This window comes from Balaenoptera physalus, assembly GCF_965194825.1.
Source record: "Balaenoptera physalus genome assembly, chromosome: 10".
NCBI classification, from domain to species: Eukaryota; Metazoa; Chordata; class Mammalia; order Artiodactyla; family Balaenopteridae; genus Balaenoptera; species Balaenoptera physalus.
In genome coordinates, this window is record NC_138889.1 from 22,127,050 (window position 1) to 22,151,800 (window position 24,751).

The window sequence follows — 24,751 nt, forward strand, 5'->3', positions numbered from 1 at the left end:
AACAGAAAAAATGAAATAATGTGACTGTAGGCCAAGTACTTACAAACCAATCACAAGGCCAGCTAGAGGTAAAGGCTTCCAAAAATCGAATGTTACTTTTTTAATAAGTTTGTCTTGACAAATGGGGAAAATGCAAACTATATTTAAATGTGCATACAACTGCAAATTTTAAATACCTGGAGCTGTTTTTTAACACGCTCATTTTTCTGCGTTTCTGTTACACGTTCCTCCTCACTTCTGTGGTTCATTACCCCGTCATTTGATAACTCAGCACTAGCCTCAGCATTATTCTCATCATGTTCATCATGTTCATTTTCTGTCGGAGGAATGACTGGTGGTGGTGGAGGTGGAGGGGGGGCAGACATCACAGTCTTTAACTCTTCTTTGGTCTTTTCCAAGTCTTCCTGGGCTGCAAAAGCCTGAACATAAAAAATAAGTTTATCAGCAACTTACTTTGAAAATTGGTAATTAAAAGAATCAAGTTATCCTGGGACTTCCCTGGCGGTCCAGTGGTTAAGACTTCGCCTTCCAATACAGGGGATGCAGGTTCGATCCCTGGTCAGGGAGCTTAGATCCCACATGCCTCGTGGCCAAAAAACCAAAACAGAAGCAATACTGTAACAAATTCAATAAAGACTTTAAAAATGGTCCACATCAAAAAAAGAAAAAATCAAGTTACTATCCCTTCTTTCTAATATAAACTATATTTCAGGGTAATGAAAACAGGACCTATTGATAAAAGCTTACTTTTATAGAAGAATGCCAGCAGGTACATGACAGAATTAAAGACACCACTGCGCAAAACCCTAATAAAATTATTAATTCTGGCAAGGATTATCAACTGTTGCTAAAATTGTTGTACAAATGGTTGATGAGAAAACAGATATAAGTATAATGCCAAAGAATTCCACATCGAACAGATTACATTTTAGCAACAATAAAATACAACCAGACAATGGAGGAAAACAGACTGTTATTACTCTAGTCCAATGATCAATTAAAACAACTAATGGTGGGTTAATCAGATATAAACTGTCTTCTGATATAATACAACAGGAAGTATCCAACATCACCAATTATTTGAGTAATTATATTGTGCTGGTTTGTCTGGAAAAGTACTGCTTTACACTGTTGTCCTGGTGTAATTATTAACAACACCCCCTTTCACTCTCAAAAGTGTTCTAGGTTGGATGATAAATTATCTGAAAGTCTCACCTATGAGGCATCATAGCCAGAAATTTTTAACTTGAATCTTTCAAACTTTTAGGTTTATCTTCCAGCTTACAAGAAATATTGATGATAAAAAGACAAGCTGAATGACACCATAAGAAAGGAATTAGACAAATACAGGAGGAGGGACAATCTGTGGGTCCTTTTAATAAAAATATCATAAAAAGAAGAACTGTCCTACTTTAAAAGAGACTTAGAGCAAACAGATGCAATGCAAAGTCCTACCCTGGACACTGGCCTGGCAAATTAGCTATAAAAGACTTTTTGGTTCAATTCTGAATATAGTCTGCCCAGAAATAAACCCACACATATACGGTTAATTAGTTTACAACAAAGCAGCCAAGAATATAGGTTGGGGAAAGGACAGTCTCTGCAATAAGTGGTGCTAGGAAAACTAGAGAGACACATGCAAAAGAATGAAACCGGGCCCCTATCGTACACCATACAGAAAAATCAACTCAAAATGGATCAAAGATTTGAACATAGGACCTGAAACGATAAAACTTTTGAAGAAAATACATGCGGTAAGCTCCTTGATATAAGTCTTGGTGATAAATTTTTGGATTTGACACCGAAAGCAAAAGCAACGAAAGCAAAAATAAACAAGTGGGACTACTTCAAACCAAAAGGCTTCTGAAAGCAATATATATATATATCCAGAAAATGAAAATGCAACATACAGAATGGGAGAAAATATATGGAAATCATATATCTGATAAGCGGTTAATACCCAAAACATATAAAGAATTCATACAACCCAACAGAAAAAAAAACAAAAAACCCTAATTCTATTTTAAAAACTGAGCAGATGATATGAACGGGCGTTTTTCTAAAGACAACATAGAGATGGCCAACAGGCACATGGAAAGGTGCTCAACATCACTAATCATCGAGGAAATTCAAATCAAAACCACAATGAAGTAACACCTCATACCTGTTAGAATGGTTATTATCAAAAAGACAAGAAATAACAAGTTAGTAAGGATGTGGAGAAAAGGGAACGCTTGTTCACTTTCACTGGGAATGTAAATTGGTGCAGCCACTGTGGAAAACAGTATGAAGATTCCTCCTTAAAAAACTCAAAAATAGAACTACCATATAATCCAGCAATTCTACTTCTGGGTATTTATCAAACAAAAACACTAACTTGAAAAGATATATGCATCCCCCCACGTTCACTGCAGCATTATTTACAATAGCCAAGATATATATGGAAGCACCCTAAGTGTCCATCAGTAGATGGACAGATAAAAAAAAAATGCGGTATAAATATTAATATATAGTGAAATACTATTCCGCTATAAAAAAGGAATTTTTTTTTAAGATTTTTTTTTTGATGTGGACCATATTTAAAGTCTTTACAGAATTTGTTACAATATTGCTTCTGCTTTTTTATGTTTTAGTTTTTTGGCCCCAAGGCATGTGGGACCTTAGCTCCCCAACCAGGGATTGAACCTGCACCTCCTGCATTGGAAGGCGAAGTCTTAACCACTGGACCACCAGGGAAGTCCCAGGAAATCTTGCCATTTGCAACAACATGGATGGACCTTGAGGGTATCATGCCAAGTGAAATAAGTCAGGCAGAGAAAGACAAATTACCATATGATCTCGCTTATATATGGAATCTAAAAATAAACCAACCAACCAAACAAACAAAAAAACTGAGCTTAAGGATACAGAGAACAGACTGATGGTTACCAGAGGCATAAATGGAAGAGGAATGGGAGAAGGGAGTTAAAAAGTACAAACTCCCAGCTATAAAATAAATGAGTCATGGGGACATAATGTACAGCATACGGACTACAGTTAATAATACTATATTCTATATTTCAAATGTGCTAAGAAAGTAAATCTGAAAAGTTTACATCACAAGAAAAACATTTCTGTAGCTATATATGGTGATGGATGTTAACTACACTTACTGTGATGATCGCTTCACAATAGATACAAATATTGGATCATCATGTTGTACACCTAAAAATATGCTATATGTCAATTATATCTAAAGGAAAAAATTTTGAATATCGTCTAATATTAGATGAGATGAAAACTGACTAAAATAGAACAGTATGTACAGTATGATCTCACTCTGGACATATAAATGTGTATGTATACACATATGCAAATAGGAAAAGATCCTGGAAGGATATGCACTACAGTGTTAAAATAGTGATCCCAGTTTGCAAGAATGTGATTTTTCTTTTGCATGCATTTTCTAATTTCTACAATTCACAGGATGTGCCTCTGTGATATGTTATTTTTGTAAGTTTGTGTGTCCCTTAAGTTCATAAATCATCCCTAAAAGGCATCTATACAATTCTAATAAAGAAAGTAGTGTTAACAAAAAAGTTAAGTCTTTTTCCTTTTGTAGAGGTCTATTGATATATACATATATACATAACTCTCAATACCAAAAATTCCCTATGAAATCCAAAGTGCTACAACGAAAATTTAAGAGGGAAAGAAAACTGCTTTTATAAAACCATGCTTGATCATGTTACAATCCTGTTTTGAAATCTTCAGAGTCCAACGTCTACAGATATTTCCCAGCATCTTGCCTTAGCAGGGCATTTATTTAAAGCCTTTCACAACTTAATTCCCTCTCTAACTTTCTAGCCACAACTCTCAAAATTTCTGAAAACAGACTCTAAGTTTTGCTCACTTACTAGTTGACCTCACATCTGTCGTGTGCTTTTATACTTCCTATGCTCATTCAATTCCCTCAATCTGGAATGACTACCTCTTCAGTCCCCATCTTTTCTACCCCCAAACTGAATATATTATTCAAGAGCCGGCTTAAATTTATAAGGGTTTCCCCAACACCTGCCTCATTCCCTCAGAAATTAAACATTTCTTCTGTGTTCCCAAAGTACTTAGCTTATTATCACTAGACTAGTATTTAATACAGTACATACACATTCATACAGAGGTACCTCTTCCCCTCTAAATCATGACAGCATCTTATGTTTATCTCTATAAATTCCACATACGGCTGGGTACAAAATAGATGTTCAATAATTTATAGTGATGAACAAATGATTACTTTGTGTTGCCACTCAGTAGCTTCCTCCTCCTTTTTTTTCTTGGCTTCTTCTAGAAGCGCAATCTTGGCAGTGAATTCGGCAAGTTCTGCTGCCTAAAATAAACAAAACAATTACCAATACTAAAAAGTAATATATTTTCAGTCATTTATATTAAGTCAAAAAAGCTTTAATGTACATGGACTGTTTTTTTTTTTTTTTTGGTCATGCCGTGCAGCTTGTGAGATCTTAGTTCTGCGACCAGGGATCGAACCTGTGCCCCTTGCAGTGGAAGCTCAGAGTCCTAACCACTGGACCGCCAGGGAATTCCCACATGGACTGTGTTATATGTTTTTCTTAGATAGTCTTCTGTTTAAAAAAAGGAACTATTTCTTTAAGAGCATAAATATCTTACTTGTACTAGGTATAATGAGCTAATGAGACAAAGTGAAAAAATTTTTATTATTCTATATACATGTAGTTATTTGTTTTCGGGAGCTATTTTTTAACTTTCATCAATAAAGTATCTGTTAAAGCCTACAGAAGGAAAAAGAATTCTATTTACATAACACTTTATAATTTAAACAGCACTTTGTCAAATAATCTCATTTGATTCCCCAACAATACTATTAGGTGGTATTATTCCTTTTTTCAAAGGGAGGGATCTGAGGCGCAGAAAGACCCAAAGACACATAGCAAGGAAATGCCTAAACCAATATTTAAATCCCAAATTTTCTAGGTGTCATGCCTACTCCTCATTATTTGCAAGTCCACTAAATACACAAAAAAACCCAATCAATTATGATCTATCTTACAGTTAACCTAAGGTTATCTTACGGGGTTTAGAATATATGTAATTGTCAACTTATCTAAAGCAAAACATGCCAGTGGCTTATACAAAAACTAAGCAAATCAGAATCTTTTGTTAGCAACAGGCTCCATGTATCTTTTATGGTTTTATTTTTAGGTTTCCTTTTAAAAGAAGAAATAAACATTTTAGGCTTATTTCCACACTTTGTTGTTTCCACACTTGTCTCTTTGGTTTGCTTTCCAGAAGGCATAATATACTTAATTTTACAAAGGTGGTTTTTTTTTAAGTTTCCATTATTTGAATTTATTTTATTATTTTATTGGTACTCATTAGCAAACAAAATTTTACTGTTGATTTTGGATACATTACAACACACTTTTGGCAGTGGCTGCACAATACTGATCATTTATTTACTGTACTAAATACTGCAACCTCCAAATTGTCTATTTTTACACTGGTATTTCATTTGTGATGGTGGGTATTCCTCTGTCTGAATACAGAAAATGGTCCATGTAGTCTATGGTTTTCATAATTCTTTGTTATTCTACTTACTGCTTTAAAATACATTCGAATAAAAAGATATAAGTTCTTTGCAGTGATTGCACACATACCACAGTGAGGAGATTTGAAAACGTAATTAACCAACACCTTTGCGCTCAGAGAATAAATACTCTGAAATTGCGGGACCGATTTTGTCCATGCTTTTGTCTGAATTTTTCCTTTCCCCTAACAGAACCCAGGTTCCCTACCAGCTGCTCCTGATTCTTCATCTGGTCGGCAGCCTGTTTTGCTATAGCAGATTTGGCCTCTTCAGCAGCTCGACGCTCCTTTTCAAGCCTTTCTGCTTCTTCTTTTGCTCGTTTTCGTTCCTGGTCCAGTTCTAGAGCTTTTCGAGTCTGTTCTTCTAGTTCTGTCAAATATATGTATCCCCCCAAAACAATGATTAATTCTAATATTCTCATTATCAAAAGAAATCAAAATAGTAGCAAGGAATCTAATCTGTACAGTTCCTTAAAATTAGCACATATGCAAATGAACATTACCTCGTTTTTAACTTGGCAAAAGCCTAATAACTTTTAAAACTCTATTACACAATTCAAAAATGCAAAGAAATGAAAATTCTCTGTAATTCAAGTTATGTCATAAAGCTAGAAGCACATCCTTTATTTTATTTTTAAAAAATACTCTCTAAAAGGGAACCCTCCTACACTGTTGGTGGGACTGTAAGTTGGTACAGCCACTAGGGGGAACAGTATGGAGGTTCCTTAAAAAACTAAAAATAGAACTACTATATGACCCAGCAATCCCACTCCTGGGGATATACCCAGAGAAAACCATAATTCAAAAAGATACATTACCCCAATGTTCATTGCAGCACTATTTACAACAGCCAGGACATGGAAGCAACCTAAGTGTCCATTGACAGATGAATGGTAAAGATGTGATACCTATATACAATGGAATATACAATGGTACCTATATACACTCAACCATAAAAGAGAACAAAATAATGCCATTGGCAGCAACAGGGATGGACCTAGAGCTTGTCATACTGAGTGAAGTAAGTCAGACAGAGAAAGACAAATATGATATTGCTTATATGTGGAATCTAAAAAAAGGTACAAATGAACTTATTTACAAAACAGAAGCAGAGTCACAGATGTAGAAAACAAACTTATGTTTACCAGGGGATTGCGGGGGCGGGGGGGCGGGGAGAAGGGATAAACTGGGAGATTGGGACTGACACATACACAATACTATATATTAAATAGATAACTAATAAGAACCTGCTGTATAGCACAGGGACCTCTACTCAATACTCTGTAACGGCCTATATGGGAAAAGAATCTAAAAAAAAAGAGGCGATATATGTATATGTATAACTGATTCGCTTTGCTGAACACCTGAAACTAATACAACATTGTAAATCAACTATACACCAATGAAAATTAAAAAAAAAAACTCTCTCCAAAGTTTTGACCTAAACAAACTGCCATCTGTTTCAAAAGTCTATAAAATAACACACTTTAAAACTTAAATAAGTTTTTACTTACCTAAACTAAGTATTAGATAAGTAAACCCAAGACATTAAGACTGAAAACAATACTTACTGACTCAAACAGGAATTTTGATGTGAATTATATGAATTACTGAAAATTTTGAGTTATTAGTACATATCCATTCCTCAAGCATGAAGACAAGTAAGTAATATTTGGAGATAAATGAGGTGAATTTTAATCCATAAGTGTACAGATCATAAAGTTAATTCTCTTCTCTTATTCTAATGATTTGAGAAAGGAAAATGTTACTAGCACAAAGCCAAAAGATTTGAAATCAATTTGAAAGTACTAATTTTAAATATTATTCTGACAATCTTTGTTCAATAGTAAGGACATTTGTGACAGAAGACAAGTGAATGTCATCTATTAAGATGGGTGCAATGTCCTACAAAGAATGACTCTCCCTTTCTGTATACTTTAGAAAAAAAGGAAAAACTGAAAATCTATAGGTCAAAAGATTTGAAAGCTAACTGTAATGTACAAATCACCTTACTGTTCTTCATTTTGTTATTCTTGGTCAGAACTAATTTAAGTAACTGCAGTTAAGACTTGGGAGGTTTTGAGAAGACTGGGAAGAAAAATGACTTTGAACTCTAGATAAAATGTAAAAATTCTACGTGACTATTTGGCTATAAAGATGAAATGTATATAACGAAGGATGTTACTGAAGCTAAATTCTAGGATTATTCATTTTCGTATATGTCTTCTAAAACTTGGCCATCAGAGCTAGCCCATCTAACTTTTTTTATGATCATTCTTTCCATCTGGCTGACTAATACATAGAAGAAAGCTCACAAAGTTCACAGCTGTATCCTCCTTCTAAACAAGCAAACAAATAATAAGTTTACAAATGAAAACAATGCCTTATTTTCTCTCATAATAAAAATTCTTTCTGTACTATGAGCCAATAAAGAAAAATAAGTCTGGGTTACAAAGTTAAATTTCAAAATATTCTTTATTTTCTAACAGTTTTTTTGTACTAAGTATTAATTTGAGGAATAGTTGACAGAGCAATGGTTGTTTTGTGGTATATTAAGAATTACACAAAAGTCTAATTTTTTTTAATGTTGAAAATGAACTGAAAACTTCAAATCTACTCTAGTCTCTAGTCTAGAAAGGAAGGTTTTGAAGTGCCATATATCCCACAGTGATCTTTCTTTCCTCTCCAGTTAACTATGATTGGCAAACTATGGCTCAGTGACCAAACCCAACGCAATGCCGTGTTTTTGTAAATAAAGTTTTACTGGAACACACTCTCATTCGTTTAGGTATTGCACATGACTGCTTTCATGCTGCAATGGGAGAGTTGATAGCTGTGGCCTGCAAAGCCTGAAATATTTACTATCCAGCCTTTTACAGAAAAAGTTTGTGAACCCACAAATTAGAATATTTCCAGAGTTCCCTGGAGGTACAGTGGTTAGAACTCGGCACTTTCACTGCTGTGGCCCTGGGATGAATCCCTGGTCAGGGGAACTAAGATGGAACTAAGACCCTTCAAGGTCCGTGGCATGGCCAAAAAATATATATATATTTCTATGAAACAAACATCCCTCCAGATCTTGGATCCAGTTAGAAGCCCTTGAGGAGAAGGGTTAGATGACAAATGTGAATAGTATCAATGTTTTGCCTAACTGGATCACAAAAAAATCAAGAACCTACAATTTTTGAGGTCTGGCATGTGAGAAGAGAGTACGAAGGAAATCTGGCTTCTTTTAGAATCTCAGCTCTTTCAGGACAAAGGTGAAAGGTTACAAGAATAAATTGTTTCTCTCATTAACAGTACACAGTATATTGATGTAGATGGTTATGGAAGTTAATTAGGTGTAGACCAGGGAAGTTATTCTAAGTTCAAGCTAATAAAATTTGTGAAAGCTTCTCTTTCTCAATCAGGTTTGAACACAAGCATCACTTGATTTTGACAGGTCTAAGACTTGGCAAGCCAAATCAACTCTTATGTCACCCCCAAGGGCAAAGATTGGAAGCTATAAAAATTGTAACAGTATTCGTAAAAAAAAAATTAATAAAAAAATATCTCAGAAAATTATAGATTTTTTTCTTCCTCTTTCCAGTCTAGGGCAATAGTTTATTTTTACCCTGGGAAAAGAACTAATACTATTATAAAAAAAAAAAAACAAATAAAAGTTCTATTATCAAAATTCTTAGAAATCATAGAATTAAGAATATGATTACAAATTACTTACTGAAAAAGCAATTTTAGAATACCTGTACATCTAAGCAATGGTAACTGAAAACAGCAAGGTGCAAAAGGATATATGTACCTTTTGTTTAAGAGAGAAGTGGAAGTGGAGAATTCTGAGCCAGATTAAAACCCTATAAGGCCTCAGGCATTGAAAAATTATATCTAGTGCCTTAGTCCCAGCAATCAAACTAAAAACAATACAAAGTCATAAAAAGATATAAGGGGGGCTTCCCTGGTGGCGCAGTGGTTGAGAATCTGCCTGCCAGTGCAGGCGACATGGGTTCGAGCCCTGGTCTGGGAAGATCCCACATGCCGCGGAGCAACTAGGCCCGTGAGCCACAGCTACTGAGCCTGCGCGTCTGGAGCCTGTGCTCTGCAACAAGAGAGGCCACTCAATGAGAGGCCCGCGCACCGCGATGAAGAGTGGCCCCCACTTGCCGCAACTAGGGAAAGCCCTCGGACAGAAACAAAGACCCAACACAGCCATAAATTAATTAATTAATTTAAAAAAAAAAAAAAAAAGATTCAAGAAAAAAGAGCAGCTTACCACGTGTGCTGTTTAAGCAATGGTAGGTTGACTTCTTTAAAAAAAAAAAAAAAAAAAAAAAAAAGATATAAGGAAGGCCAAAAATGTTTTGCTTTTTCTAATAATGACCATTTTGGTACTTTTAAAAAAATTACCCAAAATGAAGATTTTAAATATATATATTATACATATTTATTTATATAAAAATCTATATTTATATAAATGTACTTATTTATATAAATATATTTATATATTACTTTTTTTTTTTCTGCCCCTGCTTGGCAGATGACAGAAACATGTGCGTAGACAGACTGCGTATTGGGTAATGCAGCCTGGGAGGTGATTAGGAGGAAATGGTCAATCCTACTTCTTTCTCTACAGTGTCCATATGCTGAAGAATTTACAGATCTGCCCAAGACAAATGTACTTGGGGTTTTACACTAACGTAAGCCCATGGATATCAAGCAGAAGAGAGGGGCAGTTCATATGTATCTGAATAGAACCAGTTTATGAGTCTCATTCATGGCTATTCTTGTTCTATACCCATTTAGAGTCAAAACACTTGGGCCACTGCTTATTTTCTTATTTGATATATTCCCTCACTTCCATGTCTGCCTGTCCATTAAGTAAATAGCACATGTTTCTCATATGTCAGTGTTTCTCAAATGGTTTCTACCAGAATCTCCTGGATGACTTGTTAAATTAGATTGTTGGGTACCACCGCTATGGGTTCTGATTCAACAGATGTGGGATGGAGCCACAGAATTTACTTTTCTAACAAGTTTGTAGGGGATCTTCTGGTTGCTGGTCCAGGCAGTGCAATCTAATATGCCAATTTTCCACAGCCAAACAATTAGAAGAGAATTGAGACAATAAATTAATTTTTAAATTCACTGAAGTAGACACAAGGAAAAATTTTGTAAAAGTAGGATATGTTCATTATGAAGGGATAACCAGAGTAACTGGGGTGGGTGGTCTTGCTTTTGAATAAAATCTGAGATTATTGCCAACAAAAAAAAAAAAAAAAAAAGAAAGAAGTGGAAAGAAAAACATATCTTTGTGTGTATATCATGTATTTGCTTATTTTATATGCAAAAAAATAGGTATATAATATTCCCAGTAGAGTGGAATAGAAGCAGAGCCTGTAGTATTCTACCAGGCTAAGAAGACAGAGATTTAGACTTTGGGGCTGCCAAAGCATCCAAGGCTTGAAAGGACAAGATCCTGAAAAGGAGTAAACAGAAAAGTCTCAAAATCTATGTGTATTTCCCCTCAAGATATTTGCCAATTCCTAAAATGTACACGTACGGAAACAAGCAAAAAGCAGCTGTAAGAGGGTAAAGAGGTGACCAGAGAGATTAACACTCTGTTGCAGCTTGGGAGTCAAAGGTTGGAGTTCAAGGCCCTCTAAGACAGACGTGCCCCAGTAAATATGCTGTCTTTCAGATGACACCCCCAAAGGGCTACAGACTAGCAATGAGGGAAAACCAGAAAGAGACCAACGTTAACAAAGCCTGAAACCCAGCTCAACTCTATCAAGGTGATCTGCACATATTTTGCCCATCAAAAGCAAATTAAATCCTCTCTAAAGGAAAATAACACCATCCAAAGTCTCTATAACTTTTCATATACAATGTTGGGCATTCAATCAAAATTACCAGGTATACCAGATAGGACCAAATGAGCCCCTGACCCCCTCCCCCCACCCCAAAAAGGGAAAACAGACTATAGAATAGGCCCAGAGATTATCCAGATACTGGAGTTTGCAAGCAAGGTCATTAAAATAACTATGATTGACACTGCTCATCTAGGAGAGGTGGAAAAAAAGCAAAGCATGAGGAAAGAATCAAAGGCCAGAGGAACACTGACAATAATGTAGAAACAGATTTTCAGGGGTCCTACAAACCCTCTGCAAAGATGCCAAGGGCCAGAGTCCTCTTTATAATTATAAAAGTTTAATTTATCAATCTTTTCCTTATGGTTATGAACACATTCTCTCCTTTACTACCTTCTAGAAACTTCATTCTACCTTTAACATTTAGGTTCACAATCCACAGGCCCTCTATAAAGAAACACCAGGTAAAATTCAGGAGCTCTTTGACAGGGACCCAAATACACTACTAATTTTATTTTAGCAAAACAGTAAGCCACTGCACTAGAATCATGCATTGAAGGAAAAAAAAAAAAAGCCCCCTCTCCACCTCAAAAAAGATAACATTTATAACCACCAAATAAACAGCAATACTGCAAATGTGAAGAGGATGTGAAGCTCCTCCTGTGGCTGAGAATGAAAGATTAAAGGAAGGAAAATCTGAAAAGACCAGACTTGGGCAGCAGTGGGAAACCCAAAAGAAAAGCTGTATTATAAATGCCAGCTTAGAAGATAAATCAGAGTTACAGAGCTTGTCATCACATTGAGAAACTGTTATCACATCCTCAACCCATAGAGGTTTGCAGCAAAGACATTTCAACAGCTGATCATCCTCTCTTGGATTTTCCATCTCCAGAACTTCCTCTCCGGGAGCTCTCTATTAAGAAAAGGATTGTGAATAAGTAGAACAGGAAGCTACGGGAGATGGGAGGAAAGGAAAAGTAGAGTTAATACAGCAAACAAAGAGAAAACTACCAACCCAGGAATGATCCCGGAGGTGAATCACCTAGCAATACCATGGGAGGAGAGGGTTTATTCTGTGAAATATGCAGAATACTCAGTCCGTTGACTTAAATGGAGAAGTCCAGTCTTGGCAGATATTAAACTCTTCTGGAGACTTAGTTTGTCCTGTTATAAACTAAATGGCTCTCTGTATTAACTTTTTCAAGTAATTATTTTCCTTTTCTCAATTTCAGGATTATAATTTATGAAAGTATATAATGTGTAACAATTAACAACTAATACCATAAAAAATTAAAGATAAAGTTAAGTAACATGGGAGCCCAAGAGTTGCCTTGTCTTTGAAACATGCTTCCTACCATTTTATTATATACCTATGACTTATTTATGACACGTCAGTTAAAAATCTTTTTAGGTACAACTAGTTACTGAACACTGTGGCATTGGCAATAGGACAGACAAATAGATAAGTGGAACAGAACAGAGTCTAGAAACAGATCCGTACATATAGACGTCTGGATTTGTGACAAAGGTGATGCTATGTATGGTACAAAGTCTTTGCAATAAATGGGTCTGGGTCAGTTAGAAATACGTACGGGAAAAAACAAACCTTGACTCTTATAAAAATCACTTACATATGGACTGTGGACCTAAATGTGAAAGGTAAAACAAAGTTTCTAGGAGGTAGTAAACAATAATACATTCACAACCATAAGGAAAAAGAGTGATAAATGGAGCTTAAAGTTAAGACTGTCTTTTCATTAAATGACACCATTAAGAGAGTAAAAAGGTAAACCACAGAGAGATGTTTTTACAATACATGTAAAGAACTCCTACAGATCAATAAGAAAAAGAAGAAAATCCAATTTTTTCTTTTGAATGGGCAAAACAAGTGAAAAGGCACTTCACAGACAGCTATAAGCATTTGCTAATGTGCTCAAAATCATCAGTCATCAAGAAAATGCACTGTACTCACTGTATTCACCAGAATGGCTAAACAAACAAAACAAAACAAAAAAGAAACCCTGATAATAATGAGTGGTGAATGTAATGATGAAGATGTAGAGCAGTGGTAGGAATGAAATTTGACACAACCACTTTGGGAAACTGGTGGCAGTATCTACTATAGCTCTATACAGCTGTGATCCCGCAATTCCACTCCTAGATGTGTACATCCCACAAACTAGTAGGTATGTACACCAAGTGCTATGTTCAAGAATGCTCATAGCAGCCTTATTTTATAATAACCCCAAACTGGAAATATCACAAATGTCCATCACCAGTAGAATGCATAAACTGTGTTAAATACATGCAATAGAACATTACACAACAATGTGAAAAAACAAACTACAGCTACCTGCATAAGTCTGAGCAAAAAGAAGCCAAAAGTAAGTACACATGAATTCATTTCTATATATTTCAAACACAGGCAAGATGATTCTAAGGCATTACACTGAAAGCACAAGCAATAAAAGCCAAAATAAATAAATAAATAAATTGGACTTCATCCAAATTTAAAACCAAATTTAACACCATCAACAAAGTGAAAAGATTACCCATGGAACAGGGGAAAATATTTGCATATCATATATCTGATATATGATAAGGGATTTACACACAAATATTAAAAAAAACTCTTATACCTCAACAACAAAAAAAACATGATTGAAAAACGGGCAGAAAATTTGAAAATACATTTTTCCAAAGAAGATATATAAATGGCCAATAAGGACATGGAAAGATACTCAACATCATTAGCCATTAGGAAAATGCAACTCAAAACCACAATGAGATACCACTTCGCACCCATTATCATGACTACAATCCAAAAGATAAATATTAACAAGTGTTGGGGAGGATGTGGAGAAAACATGTCTTGCTGGTAGGAATGTTAAATGACATATAATTGTTTTAGAAATCAGATGCACATGTCCTCAAAAAGTTAAACATATGACCCAGCAATTCCACTCCCAGGCTTATTCCCAAAAGAAATGAAAACATACAGATACACAATAACTTGTACACAAATGTTCATAGCAGCATATTCACAACAGCCAAACAGTGGAAACAACTGATGAAAAAGTAAAATGTAGCATTGTACGCATAAAGTCCTTGATACACGCTAAAACGTGATGGACCCTGAAAACGTTATGCTCAGCGCAAGTCACAACAGACCACATTTTGCATGATTGCATTCACATGAAATGTCCAGAAGGCAAGTCTATAGAGATAAAAAGTAAATTAGTAGCTGCCTAAGGCTGAGGGAGGGAGAACTGGGAATAAATGGGAGCGACTGCTAACAGGTATGGGACTTCTTTCTGGGGTGACGAAATTGTTCTAAAATTGTGATGGCGGCTGCACAACTCTGCAAATATACTAAAAGCTATTAAATTGTACACTTCAAACGGCTGTGTGGTATGTAAATTATATCTCAACAGAGCTATCAGAAAAAAAGGTAAGACTAAACTTCATGATGATATAAATCAGAATGATATATCACATCTGGGGTGAAAAAATGACTGCAAAGGGACACAAGGTGGGGTTCCCTGAGGGCAGGTAATGTTCTCTATCCTCTTCAGGGTAGTTACAAAAATAAATACACTTTGTAAAAATTCATTGAGCCTTACACCTAAGAGGTATGCACATTATTATACTTATGAAAAAATTTCAACAACAAAAAACTTTAACTTTATATATCAAAAAATCTCAAAAAAGCTAAATTAGGCATTATTTACCTCCATTTTAGAAATTAGGAACATAAGGAAATCTAGAGGCTAAAATGACTTGCTTATGGTCATAAGTTAATGACAGAATTAAAGCTTGGCTCCTATTTATAAACAATGCATGCCTAAACCCCCTCCTACTTACCATTACTACTTTTATCACATTATCCTGTTTATCTCCTTCACAGCACTTAGAACTACATAAAATGATTTTTATTATCTGTTAATTTTATTACACTGTCTTTCCTCAATAAACTGTACTACATGAGAGTAGGAACCTTATCTGTTCAATACTATATCCCCAATACCTAGAGCAATGCCTAGAACAGTACTGGGTGTACTTATTAAGTACTAGGTGCTTAACAAGTACCCAGAATGAATGAAATCACTATACCCCCAACTCTTTCCTACGGTTTGTCTTTGTGAAGCTGGAAATTCACTTTGATATTTGTTGGAATAGTGACTAAATGCAAGTTTGGCTGTATTGTATCTCAAATATAGTCACCAATATATCTTAAAGATGGTTAAAAGAATGATAAAGGAAGCTAAATAATTTAACAATGATGAATTATGGCAATGCAAAATGTCAGAATGGTTCTATTTAATGATTTATGACATTTCAAATAATGACTTCAATAAAATTTTTTTTCAAGAAAATGACAATAATGAAGTATGGAAGTTTCTTTTCAAACAAAAACTTATAGGTTTATCTACTAAATATCATGATTTAGATATGACCAGAGTTACTGCATTTGAATGAGAATTTAGCATAAATTACAAGACAACCATGCAGAGTTTAGGACAGCCTGGAAAAGCTTTATTATTAGAAAAACAAAACAAAACAAACAAAAAAACAAACTGGATGTCCTTTGCCTTAGGATGACTGATTTGAAACTGTCTCGACAGGCATGCTCTATATTCTTTCTTATGTTTTATCTTCCTTATATTCTTTGGTGCTTCTTTACTTGAGTACTTTTCTGTATGTAAATCATTAATATTTTTATTATACATCCTAAATAAATAAGATTGAAAGATTTAGTAAATAGCTATTCTCTAAGAAAATGTATTATGTAAATGAAAAAGTGCTATCCTTCAATCTTCTCTTTAAAATCAGAGCAGTATCATACATTTCTTTAAACTTTCCTCTCTTTTTTAAATTTATTTTATTTATTTATTTTTGGCCACATTGGGTCTTCGTTGCTACACACGGGCTTTCTCTAGCTGCACTGAGCGGGGGGCTACTCTTCGTTGCAGTGCGCGGGCTTCTCATTGCGGTGGCTTCTCTTGTTGCAGAGCACGGGCTCTAGGTGCACGGGCTTCAGTAGCTGCGGCACGCAGGCTCAGTAGTTGTGGCTCACGGGCTCTAGAGCACAGGCTCAGTAGTTGTGGTGCACGGGCTTAGTCACTCCGTGGCATGTGGGATCTTCCCGGACCAGGGCTCGAACCCGTGTCCCCTGCATTGGCAGGCAGATTCTTAACCACTGCGCCACCAGGGAAGCCCTAAACTTTCCTTTTTTAAAAAACACACATTAGTATATTCCAGATTTTTTTTTTACAGTATTCTTCCTCTAAGAGTATTGCTTATACTCTTCACATGGTGCTTAGTACATGTTACCTCACTTTATTAATATTTTTAATGTATACATCTCACTTCTGTCAACCACACAGCCTTGACTCCCATGCATGCTATGTATCTGCCTTTCTAAAACACAGCACAAAGTAGGCGCATCACAAATGTCTGCTTTAACTGATGAAAAAGCACCTAGAGTGGTAGAAACAGCATCAAGTTGGAATTCAGGAAACAAGTCCTACCCTTGTGTTATGGTCTGCAAATAAGTCTCTTTACTACCTCTGGGCTTTAAACTAAAGTTTCTAGGTCTTTTGTAGCTCTGAGAAATGAGGCTTCTAATGAGTCAGAATAAAATCCAGTTTTTTTTTTTCTATTTCTTCTCTTAGAAATATTATTTCCAATCATCTTGCAATTGGAATGATCAGTTTGTGGATTTCTAACAGTCTTTGTGACTTCCTCCTCTAGCTACCCATCTGCAAGTTATTCTACCCACTGCTCAACAGCGTCTCCCCACCATGGTAGGCTGATGTAAGGAATGAAAATAAACCTTAAATAAGACCATTAGCTATTTCCAACAGAAGTGAATGGCTGGTCCTACCAGTTGTCAGGAAAGCAGGTATTAATTTAATTTTATAAATAATGTAGATTTTCATGTTATCCCCTAGATCCTACTGCTTAGGAAGGAGCATAACATCTTATTTTGCTCAATACCTTTTTTCTTTTGTTCTCCCCGCTATTTCTTGTTTGAAATTAGTATATTCTAGAGTTACTTTATATAAACCACACTCTCTAAATCCAGTGTATCCTTTCTATATATACAATGTAGCATTTTGGTTACCTACTGCCTAGGACATAGGCTCTTCCAAACATGTTACCAAAAACAAACAAAACACTTCTACTATGTGTTGTGCATTTTTTTAATATACTGAAATTAAATTTAGAGACAGTTCCAGAAGAGTTTAAATAGTCAGAATAGCTTAAAATGCCTTTAATTATCTAGATGCCTTGAAGTTCTTACATATCCATAAAATGCTTTTGTTTAAATACTAGAAAGTACTGAAAACGTGTTTTTGTTTATGGAACCCTGAATAGTGATAGGAATAAATTAATATATACAGTCATTCGTAATATATAATAAGGGTACACATAAAAATATTTGAGTGCTTAAGTAAATGAAAGACAAAGAATATATGAGCCTTGTATAGTTGAATGTGCCTTAATCGTGTTTATGATGTAATTCCACCAAGTATTAAATTGGCAATTAAATGTAATTATTCTAGATAAGACAAATAAGATTTAACAGTAGTAAGAAATACTATTAGCTGATGACAGAGCAACAATTTTGAATCCAGTGTCAAAAAGAAACTTTTACCTTTCTGGGCTTTCATTGTCTGTTCTTCAATTTGCCTCAGACGTTCCATTAGCTCCTCCTTTTCACGTTCTATTCTTTCCTTTTCCTTTTCTGCTATTTCTCTTTTCTTCTTTTCATTCTCTAATTGCGCCCTTGAAAGAAATTACAATTGTGCTGTCACAAATTAATATATGCAAATATTCATATGAAGCCTAAGTACTAGCTATGGATCAACTAAGAAGAAACTACAGCATAAATATTTTAAGAGTCCTCATTATACTCAGATTTGTTCAAAACTCATATAGTTAAGAATATAGGACTACACTGTTAACATACACAATTGTGAGGTTGCAAAAAGTTTAGTCAATGACTGTTTAAAATGAACTCTTGACAGTACATTATGTCAGCACAAAACGAGTTAATGCACAGCTGCTATACCCAAGGACATGCCTTCTTTAGATTAGCAGAAGCCCTCCACTGGGGGAAGTAACAAAGGGTTGAAGGGAGTAAACAAGGCTGTTTCACTTTAAACAGCAAAATAACCTGGGAGGGCAACAATTTTCAACCATTAACAATTAATTAATAGAAGTTTAATTTCTAAGGTAGTACCAACTTATGCTTAGATACAAGATGACAAACCAGTTTAATCTCCTTTGACAAATCCCTTAGAATGACAGTATGTATCTAAATATAGCCAAATTCATTCATCAAACATCTACCAAGGGCCTACTGTGGGTCGGACTCTGTGTTGAGGGCCAGAAGTATAATGATGAATAAGAGACCCTATGTTAATTATCAGATTATACTGTCTACTTTAATGGGAATAATTTTCTCTCGTTAAAAAAAAATCGATTATGATTTCATCTGACACTTACCTGAATATACCTAAATATTTCTAAAAGACACTGCTGCCATTTGATGTCAATTCTGAATTTCAGGCCCAAACCATGTAGTTTCTCAACCTGCAGTCTCTGATAAGCTTACCAGCAAAGTTTTATTATCAATTCCTTACTCAGTAAACCTAAACCTAAAAATTCCTACAGCTCCTAGTACCTATATGCCTCCAACATGAAAAGAGAATCAACCCAGCTTTGGGATAAACAGGTACAGTTGTGGCAAGTCGACAAGAGATAGACCCTTAAGTGTAAGGGTGACCATACCTCCCCAGCTGGTTTTAATGAATCCTCACAGCACTTAATAATCTAGGGCTTGGAGTTCATTCATGCAAGGGGAGCTCCACCTCTGTTCTAGAATTCCCTACAAGGTACTTTCTCAACAGCCAGGAGTCAATAACTAAGCACCCCTCTGCCGCCAAGACTTGGACTCACTCTGCAGCACATTCACCTCTTTCTTCCTATCCTATTCAACCTGTAAGAGTACACACAGGTAAAGAGACGTAAGAATTTGGGAGCCCCCACCCCTCTAGAAGACAGGGGTGCTTGAGGTTTAAGGAAATGTTTGAGTTTCCCAACTTCCTTGAGCAAAGCAAGGGCCTGGTGCCCTCCGCAGAGGCTGCTGACCTTTCTGTACTCTTTAGAAAGCTGAAAAGGCAGGCTTGATTGTGAAAGCAAGAGCACAGTACTTTTCAAGGAATTGCTAGTATAGCCAAGAGCTACTTTTTTTCCGTGCCAGGCTGTCTGCTACTCTAAGATGTTGAATAGCCTACCCCCAACATTCCCCAGCCTCTGCTCAATCAAATCCAGTGTTGCCACAGTTCTCCAAGACAGTTAGTTACCTTCCTCCCTCCCTCCCTGAGGCCCTGAGACACTGTAGGAGGACTTACACCACAAAACAGATCTCAAGACCAAAGGCTGTAATAATATTCCATGAACTCAGAACCTTTCAGGGTCCAGCTCTGGCACACAGATGGCCCCTTCTGGAGATAGGCACTGGTGTTATTTAGCTTTTCCCTATTGATGTTTCATTTGTTCATCCTCAAGGATGGAGGTAAAGGAGATATGGAAGCAGGAAATAAGACAGAAGGTAACAAGCAAGTTGGGGGGAAAATTTAGTCTTTGTACTGAAAAATGGAATAAATGTATAGCCGATATTTAACTTGACTATAATATTTAAAGCATTCTGCAAAGTTTACTCTGCTGCGCTCTTATGAGGCTTGTGTCTCATATCTTAATAAGAATTCTCGCCTGACTACAGCCATCACCAACTAACATCCCATTCAATTAATACAAATGCCTTTGGCTCTCCACATTTCTTAGTGATACCTAGGTTTTTGCAGGCCTGTCTCGTCTCCCTTACGAAATTGAAAGCTTGCTTCTCCCCTAAACATTGTTGGAGGAGCAAACTGGTCCATTCACAGGCCACTAGGCATGCCGTGCATATCCTTATTTTTACACATTTGCTTAGGTTGGCTTCATCTTCTGAAAATATCTTACCCCTGTCTCTAACTCTCACTTTCCCCATGAAGCAAGCCTCTTGTGATTACTCTAAACCACAGATGTAAATATTTTTACTTAGAGTTTGGATTTGGAAACACTCATTTGACCAAGCTGTTCTATTTTAAGAAATAAATAACATATTAATAAACTATCAATTCTCTGTACTACTATACAAAAAATATTTTAGACTATACTTTTTAAAGAATATCAGATGGCCTCAATTACATTTTTCTTAAAGTGAAGATTAAAACTAACATATTCAGACTAACTTCTCAAACTAACTTCTATTCAGACTATGTATTAATAATATTAAGAATTATTTACTGCTACTACTTATTAAAAACATCAGGTACTTTGCTAAATGTTTCTATACTGACACTAGTATTTCTCACAAAAACTCCTAAAAGTAGGACTATTATTTTCATAGTAAAGGCAAGAGAACAGTGGGTCAGAAGTTACTTTTCAACAAGTGTCAGAAGAGAATTCAAACCCAGATTTATTTAATTCCAAAGCCTGTATTCTTTGCATGACACCAGCTGAGTCCTAGTGATACAGGCAGCCAGCCATGACACAGAATATCCCATAGCTAACCTACAACTGACATGTAGGTATCTGGCTCTAAACTGTAAACTCAATTCAATTTGGATGCAAATAACTTAAGAACACAGACTACAGGGACGAATAACCCATGGAAAATAAGATCATTTTCACTATAAGAAAAAAAGCTATCAGAGTTATGGGGAGAGAATATGGCCACATATGCCAACGTACTGTAGGGAAAGAGGCCTCTTGCTGCCCCTTCCCAGCTACTGTTCTTGCCCAAGAGACTCCAGCAGCACAGGCAGCATATCTCTGAGCATTCCCCCAAGTATGTCTGCTGGCTACTTTGTCATTGGGCTTGACTAAAATTGTTTCCACATACACAGCTGTCATTTCTCTCTGACCTGTAAAGTAGGGAATAAATGAAGACTTGGAATGCCATTTCTGAAAGACTGCCAATCCCTATGTGGCTGGACTAATAAAAAACATCCTCTAGGCATTCAAATGAATTAAACAATTACTGAACTCCTACTGTGTACAAAGCAGTCAATAAATGCTTGCTAATGAAATGCTGGAACCTTTCATGGACTCCAAGAAAGGAACCATGGGGTTGTTACTGTTTAAAAAAAAAAAAAGAAAGAAAGAAACTTAAAATCTTTCACTTTCATCTAGGCCTTAGACTAACTAAAATATAGCACCATCACCAAATGGTGTTTATTAATTATACTACTCCTCTCTCTGTGTGAGAAACAAAAGAAAAATAGAGAAATATATTTACGTTAAGAATGTAAATAATACATCAACATCATAGACAAGCAGATTGGTCAGGACATATTACGGCTTGATGAGTATGAGATATAATTTCTCATTTAACTCAGATAGGAGACTTTAGAGGGATGGGAAAGGAAGGGAGGAAGAAAGAGAGGGTGAGGGGGAGGGGGAGAGAGAGAATGAGAGAAAGAAAAAGTTTTGTCTTTGAGAGAGAGAGGGAAAGGCTATGCTGGATAAGAAAAGAGAGAAAGTAAAGCCCAATACAGAACTATGTTAAAAAGTAGGTAAGACTAGAACTACAGTGTGATTCTAAGCTACATGAGAGCAGTGAAAAATGACAGAGCCCAAAGTAACATTCCAACTTAGCATCTTTAATGGTGGGGTCAGGAATTACCGGAAAGTTTCATGCCTGTATAAAAAATGTTTTGTGAAGCAGTAAACTTCTCGAAGGCAGACAAATTGAGGGGAGCAATGTGAATTACTAAAATATCTGAAATACAGAGAACATTTAAGAAAAAAATAAATCTAATACAAACACTAAAAATATAGGTAGCAAAATTATATCTGGCAGAGGACCAATTTAATTGCTAGATTCAAATCATGTTATTGCCAACATGACATATGTTTTTATATATATGGTTAGGGGTCATCAATTTTTTTTTCTTCAGGACCTACTCTGTTCTTAGATTATTGTGTTATTCTCCAAAGATTTCCTCAACAGAGGTTAACTTTAATTTGGTCTCTAAATTTTTTCAAATAAAGCATAAAGTCTAAATTAATATAGAATCAGATTTAGGAATTATGTTGCTAGACCCAGTAATGTGGTTCCAGGGTTGACAAGGATTTTATTCAGTATTTTTACATTTCAAAAATCTCAATTTAATATATTTAACACCTTTTGATCAAAAGTCTAAGTGAACCATGGTTAAAAATATCAGTGTCATTGGTAGGGAGTGCTATTGTCATTCAGCTCTGTATATTGACTGTTCACTTCAGTTCTACAATGTCACTGACACTGTTTCAAAGCAAATACTCAGCACATTCTTACCCTGAAAAATTAAGACACACAAATCACAAGCAAAACAAACTTGAAAATTTCAAACTACTACATCCATACCAAAGTCTGTCAGTAAAAAGCAAGCACGATAAAAGAAAAGCACATCTATGGAGTCACGAAAAGCCATTTTCTCAGAAATATTTGTCAAAGATTTCTAACTTGAAAATTATACATACTCATTTTAAAAGAGGATAGTGATAATACATGCTGCCATTCAATTTTTTAAAAAATATTTATTTATTTGGCTGTGCTGTGTGGTAGCTGCAGCACACAGGATATTTACTTGACGTATGCGGGATCTAGTTCCCCAACCAGGGATCGAACCCCGGCCCCCTGCATTGGGAGCAGGGAGTCCCAACCACTGGACCACCAGGGAAGTCCCTGTCATTCAATTTTAGTAACAATGAAACTAACGTAAAAATGTAAATTTAGAGTATGTTAAAGAAACTGATGAGGATTCTTAAATTTTAGATAACCTATTCCTATCAATTAAAAATGAAAGGCTATAAATTCCATACCTTTCCAACTGCTTCTGATGTTTCTCCTCCCTCGCCTGAGCCTTCATCTGTTGTACCTCAATAGTATCAGGCTTCCTTCTTCGCATGTATAGTTCATGGTTTCCCATGCATAAGGCCAAAATCCGCTTATTGATTCTCAGACGAGGTGCATAAAAAACAAAATCCTAAACATAAAGGAGCCCAAATTTAAAATCTTCATGAAGGACAGTCTCTCTCACAATAACCTGTACTAAATTTCAACCTGTGCTATGACTTCTAATGTCATAGTCCATATAGTTTAGAAATCATAAAATTTCTTCACTCCTCATGTATATGCCATACTTTCACATAACTGGTTCCTCACCTTTTCATTCCCTACCAGTTTCATGGAGAAGCTAATGTTCTTACCTCTCAGTGCATTAAATGTCATTTATTCTTTTTTCTTCTCCAAAGAAACTATGAGCATCAGTTTCTTCACCTCAGAGGAGGATTTTTTGTTTGTTTTGCCTTTTGCCATTAATCTCAAAACTGGACCTTTGTTCAAGGCTGTTAAGCTTTTTAACCTAGAAATGTTCTCCATATCTTTGTCTTTCCAATAACTGAGTTAAAATACTGGAGTATACCTGACACTAGAGGAATCAAAAAATCTATTTAAATATAAAGATTTCTTAAGTTCAAGGCTTCAAGTTATGAAAATACAAAGTTCATAATGCAAAGCTCTATAAACAAGTTAATTTAGAGTAGGGCAACCTCTACTAATTCTAGCCACCAACATGTTTTTTTAAAATAGGAATGCTGATTGTTTTCAACCACCTCCTAATAAATATTACCTACCTTATAGTTAAAACTCAGTTAAAATAAAACTCTGGTAATTTACATGTTGTAAAGATTAAAACCTTGTATTTTTAATGTTATTTCATCATTGGGAAAGTTAAACTATGAAAAGAGAATATTCCTCAGAAGCAATTCAATAAATGAATAATGCCATTCTTCAAGTGGTATCATAGCAAAGTGGTAGAAATTAGAGTTAATACATAAAATGAAAGAATTTTACTTACAGGTGCCTTTTTGTCAATCGGCTTTATAACAAATTTTTTGTCATTAAATGAAATATTTCTGATTTCACTCCAGGGAAAACCAATTTTAGGTGTTAACCTTAAAAAATGAAAGCATCCCTTACGATTAATGTATTCTCATTATAAAAAGAAACTGAACCATTCCAGTTAAGTCCAAAGTCCCCTTGTCCGTAATCCCCAATCCCAATCCCTCCCATCTTGAGCTAACCCCTCTTTCACATTCCCCATCTTTATCTGTAGTCATAACTATAATAGGTACTCTTACAGAAACTCATTCAAAAATTTTCTAAAGGAAGAAAAAGAAGAAAAGAT

The 24,751-nt window shown here is 35.5% G+C and overlaps 1 protein-coding gene and 1 long non-coding RNA gene across 4 annotated transcripts in view; both read right to left on the bottom strand.

The window, feature by feature from the left end:
* LOC309667926 overlaps positions 1–24,751 on the bottom strand; it is a 614,088-nt gene that overhangs the window by 345,936 nt on the left and 243,401 nt on the right. The gene's annotated exons all lie outside the window — the stretch shown is intronic.
* RDX (radixin) overlaps positions 1–24,751 on the bottom strand; it is a 97,404-nt gene that overhangs the window by 30,834 nt on the left and 41,819 nt on the right. For all 3 annotated transcript variants that reach the window (XM_082476887.1, XM_082476885.1, XM_082476886.1), the window contains 6 exons: positions 24,422–24,518; positions 23,385–23,548; positions 18,124–18,254; positions 5,811–5,971; positions 4,274–4,366; positions 177–419 (listed from right to left, as the gene is read on the bottom strand). In XM_082476887.1, coding sequence (XP_082333013.1) covers positions 177–419; positions 4,274–4,366; positions 5,811–5,971; positions 18,124–18,254; positions 23,385–23,548; positions 24,422–24,518 — 889 coding nt within the window. The remainder of the gene's footprint in view (positions 1–176; positions 420–4,273; positions 4,367–5,810; positions 5,972–18,123; positions 18,255–23,384; positions 23,549–24,421; positions 24,519–24,751) is intronic.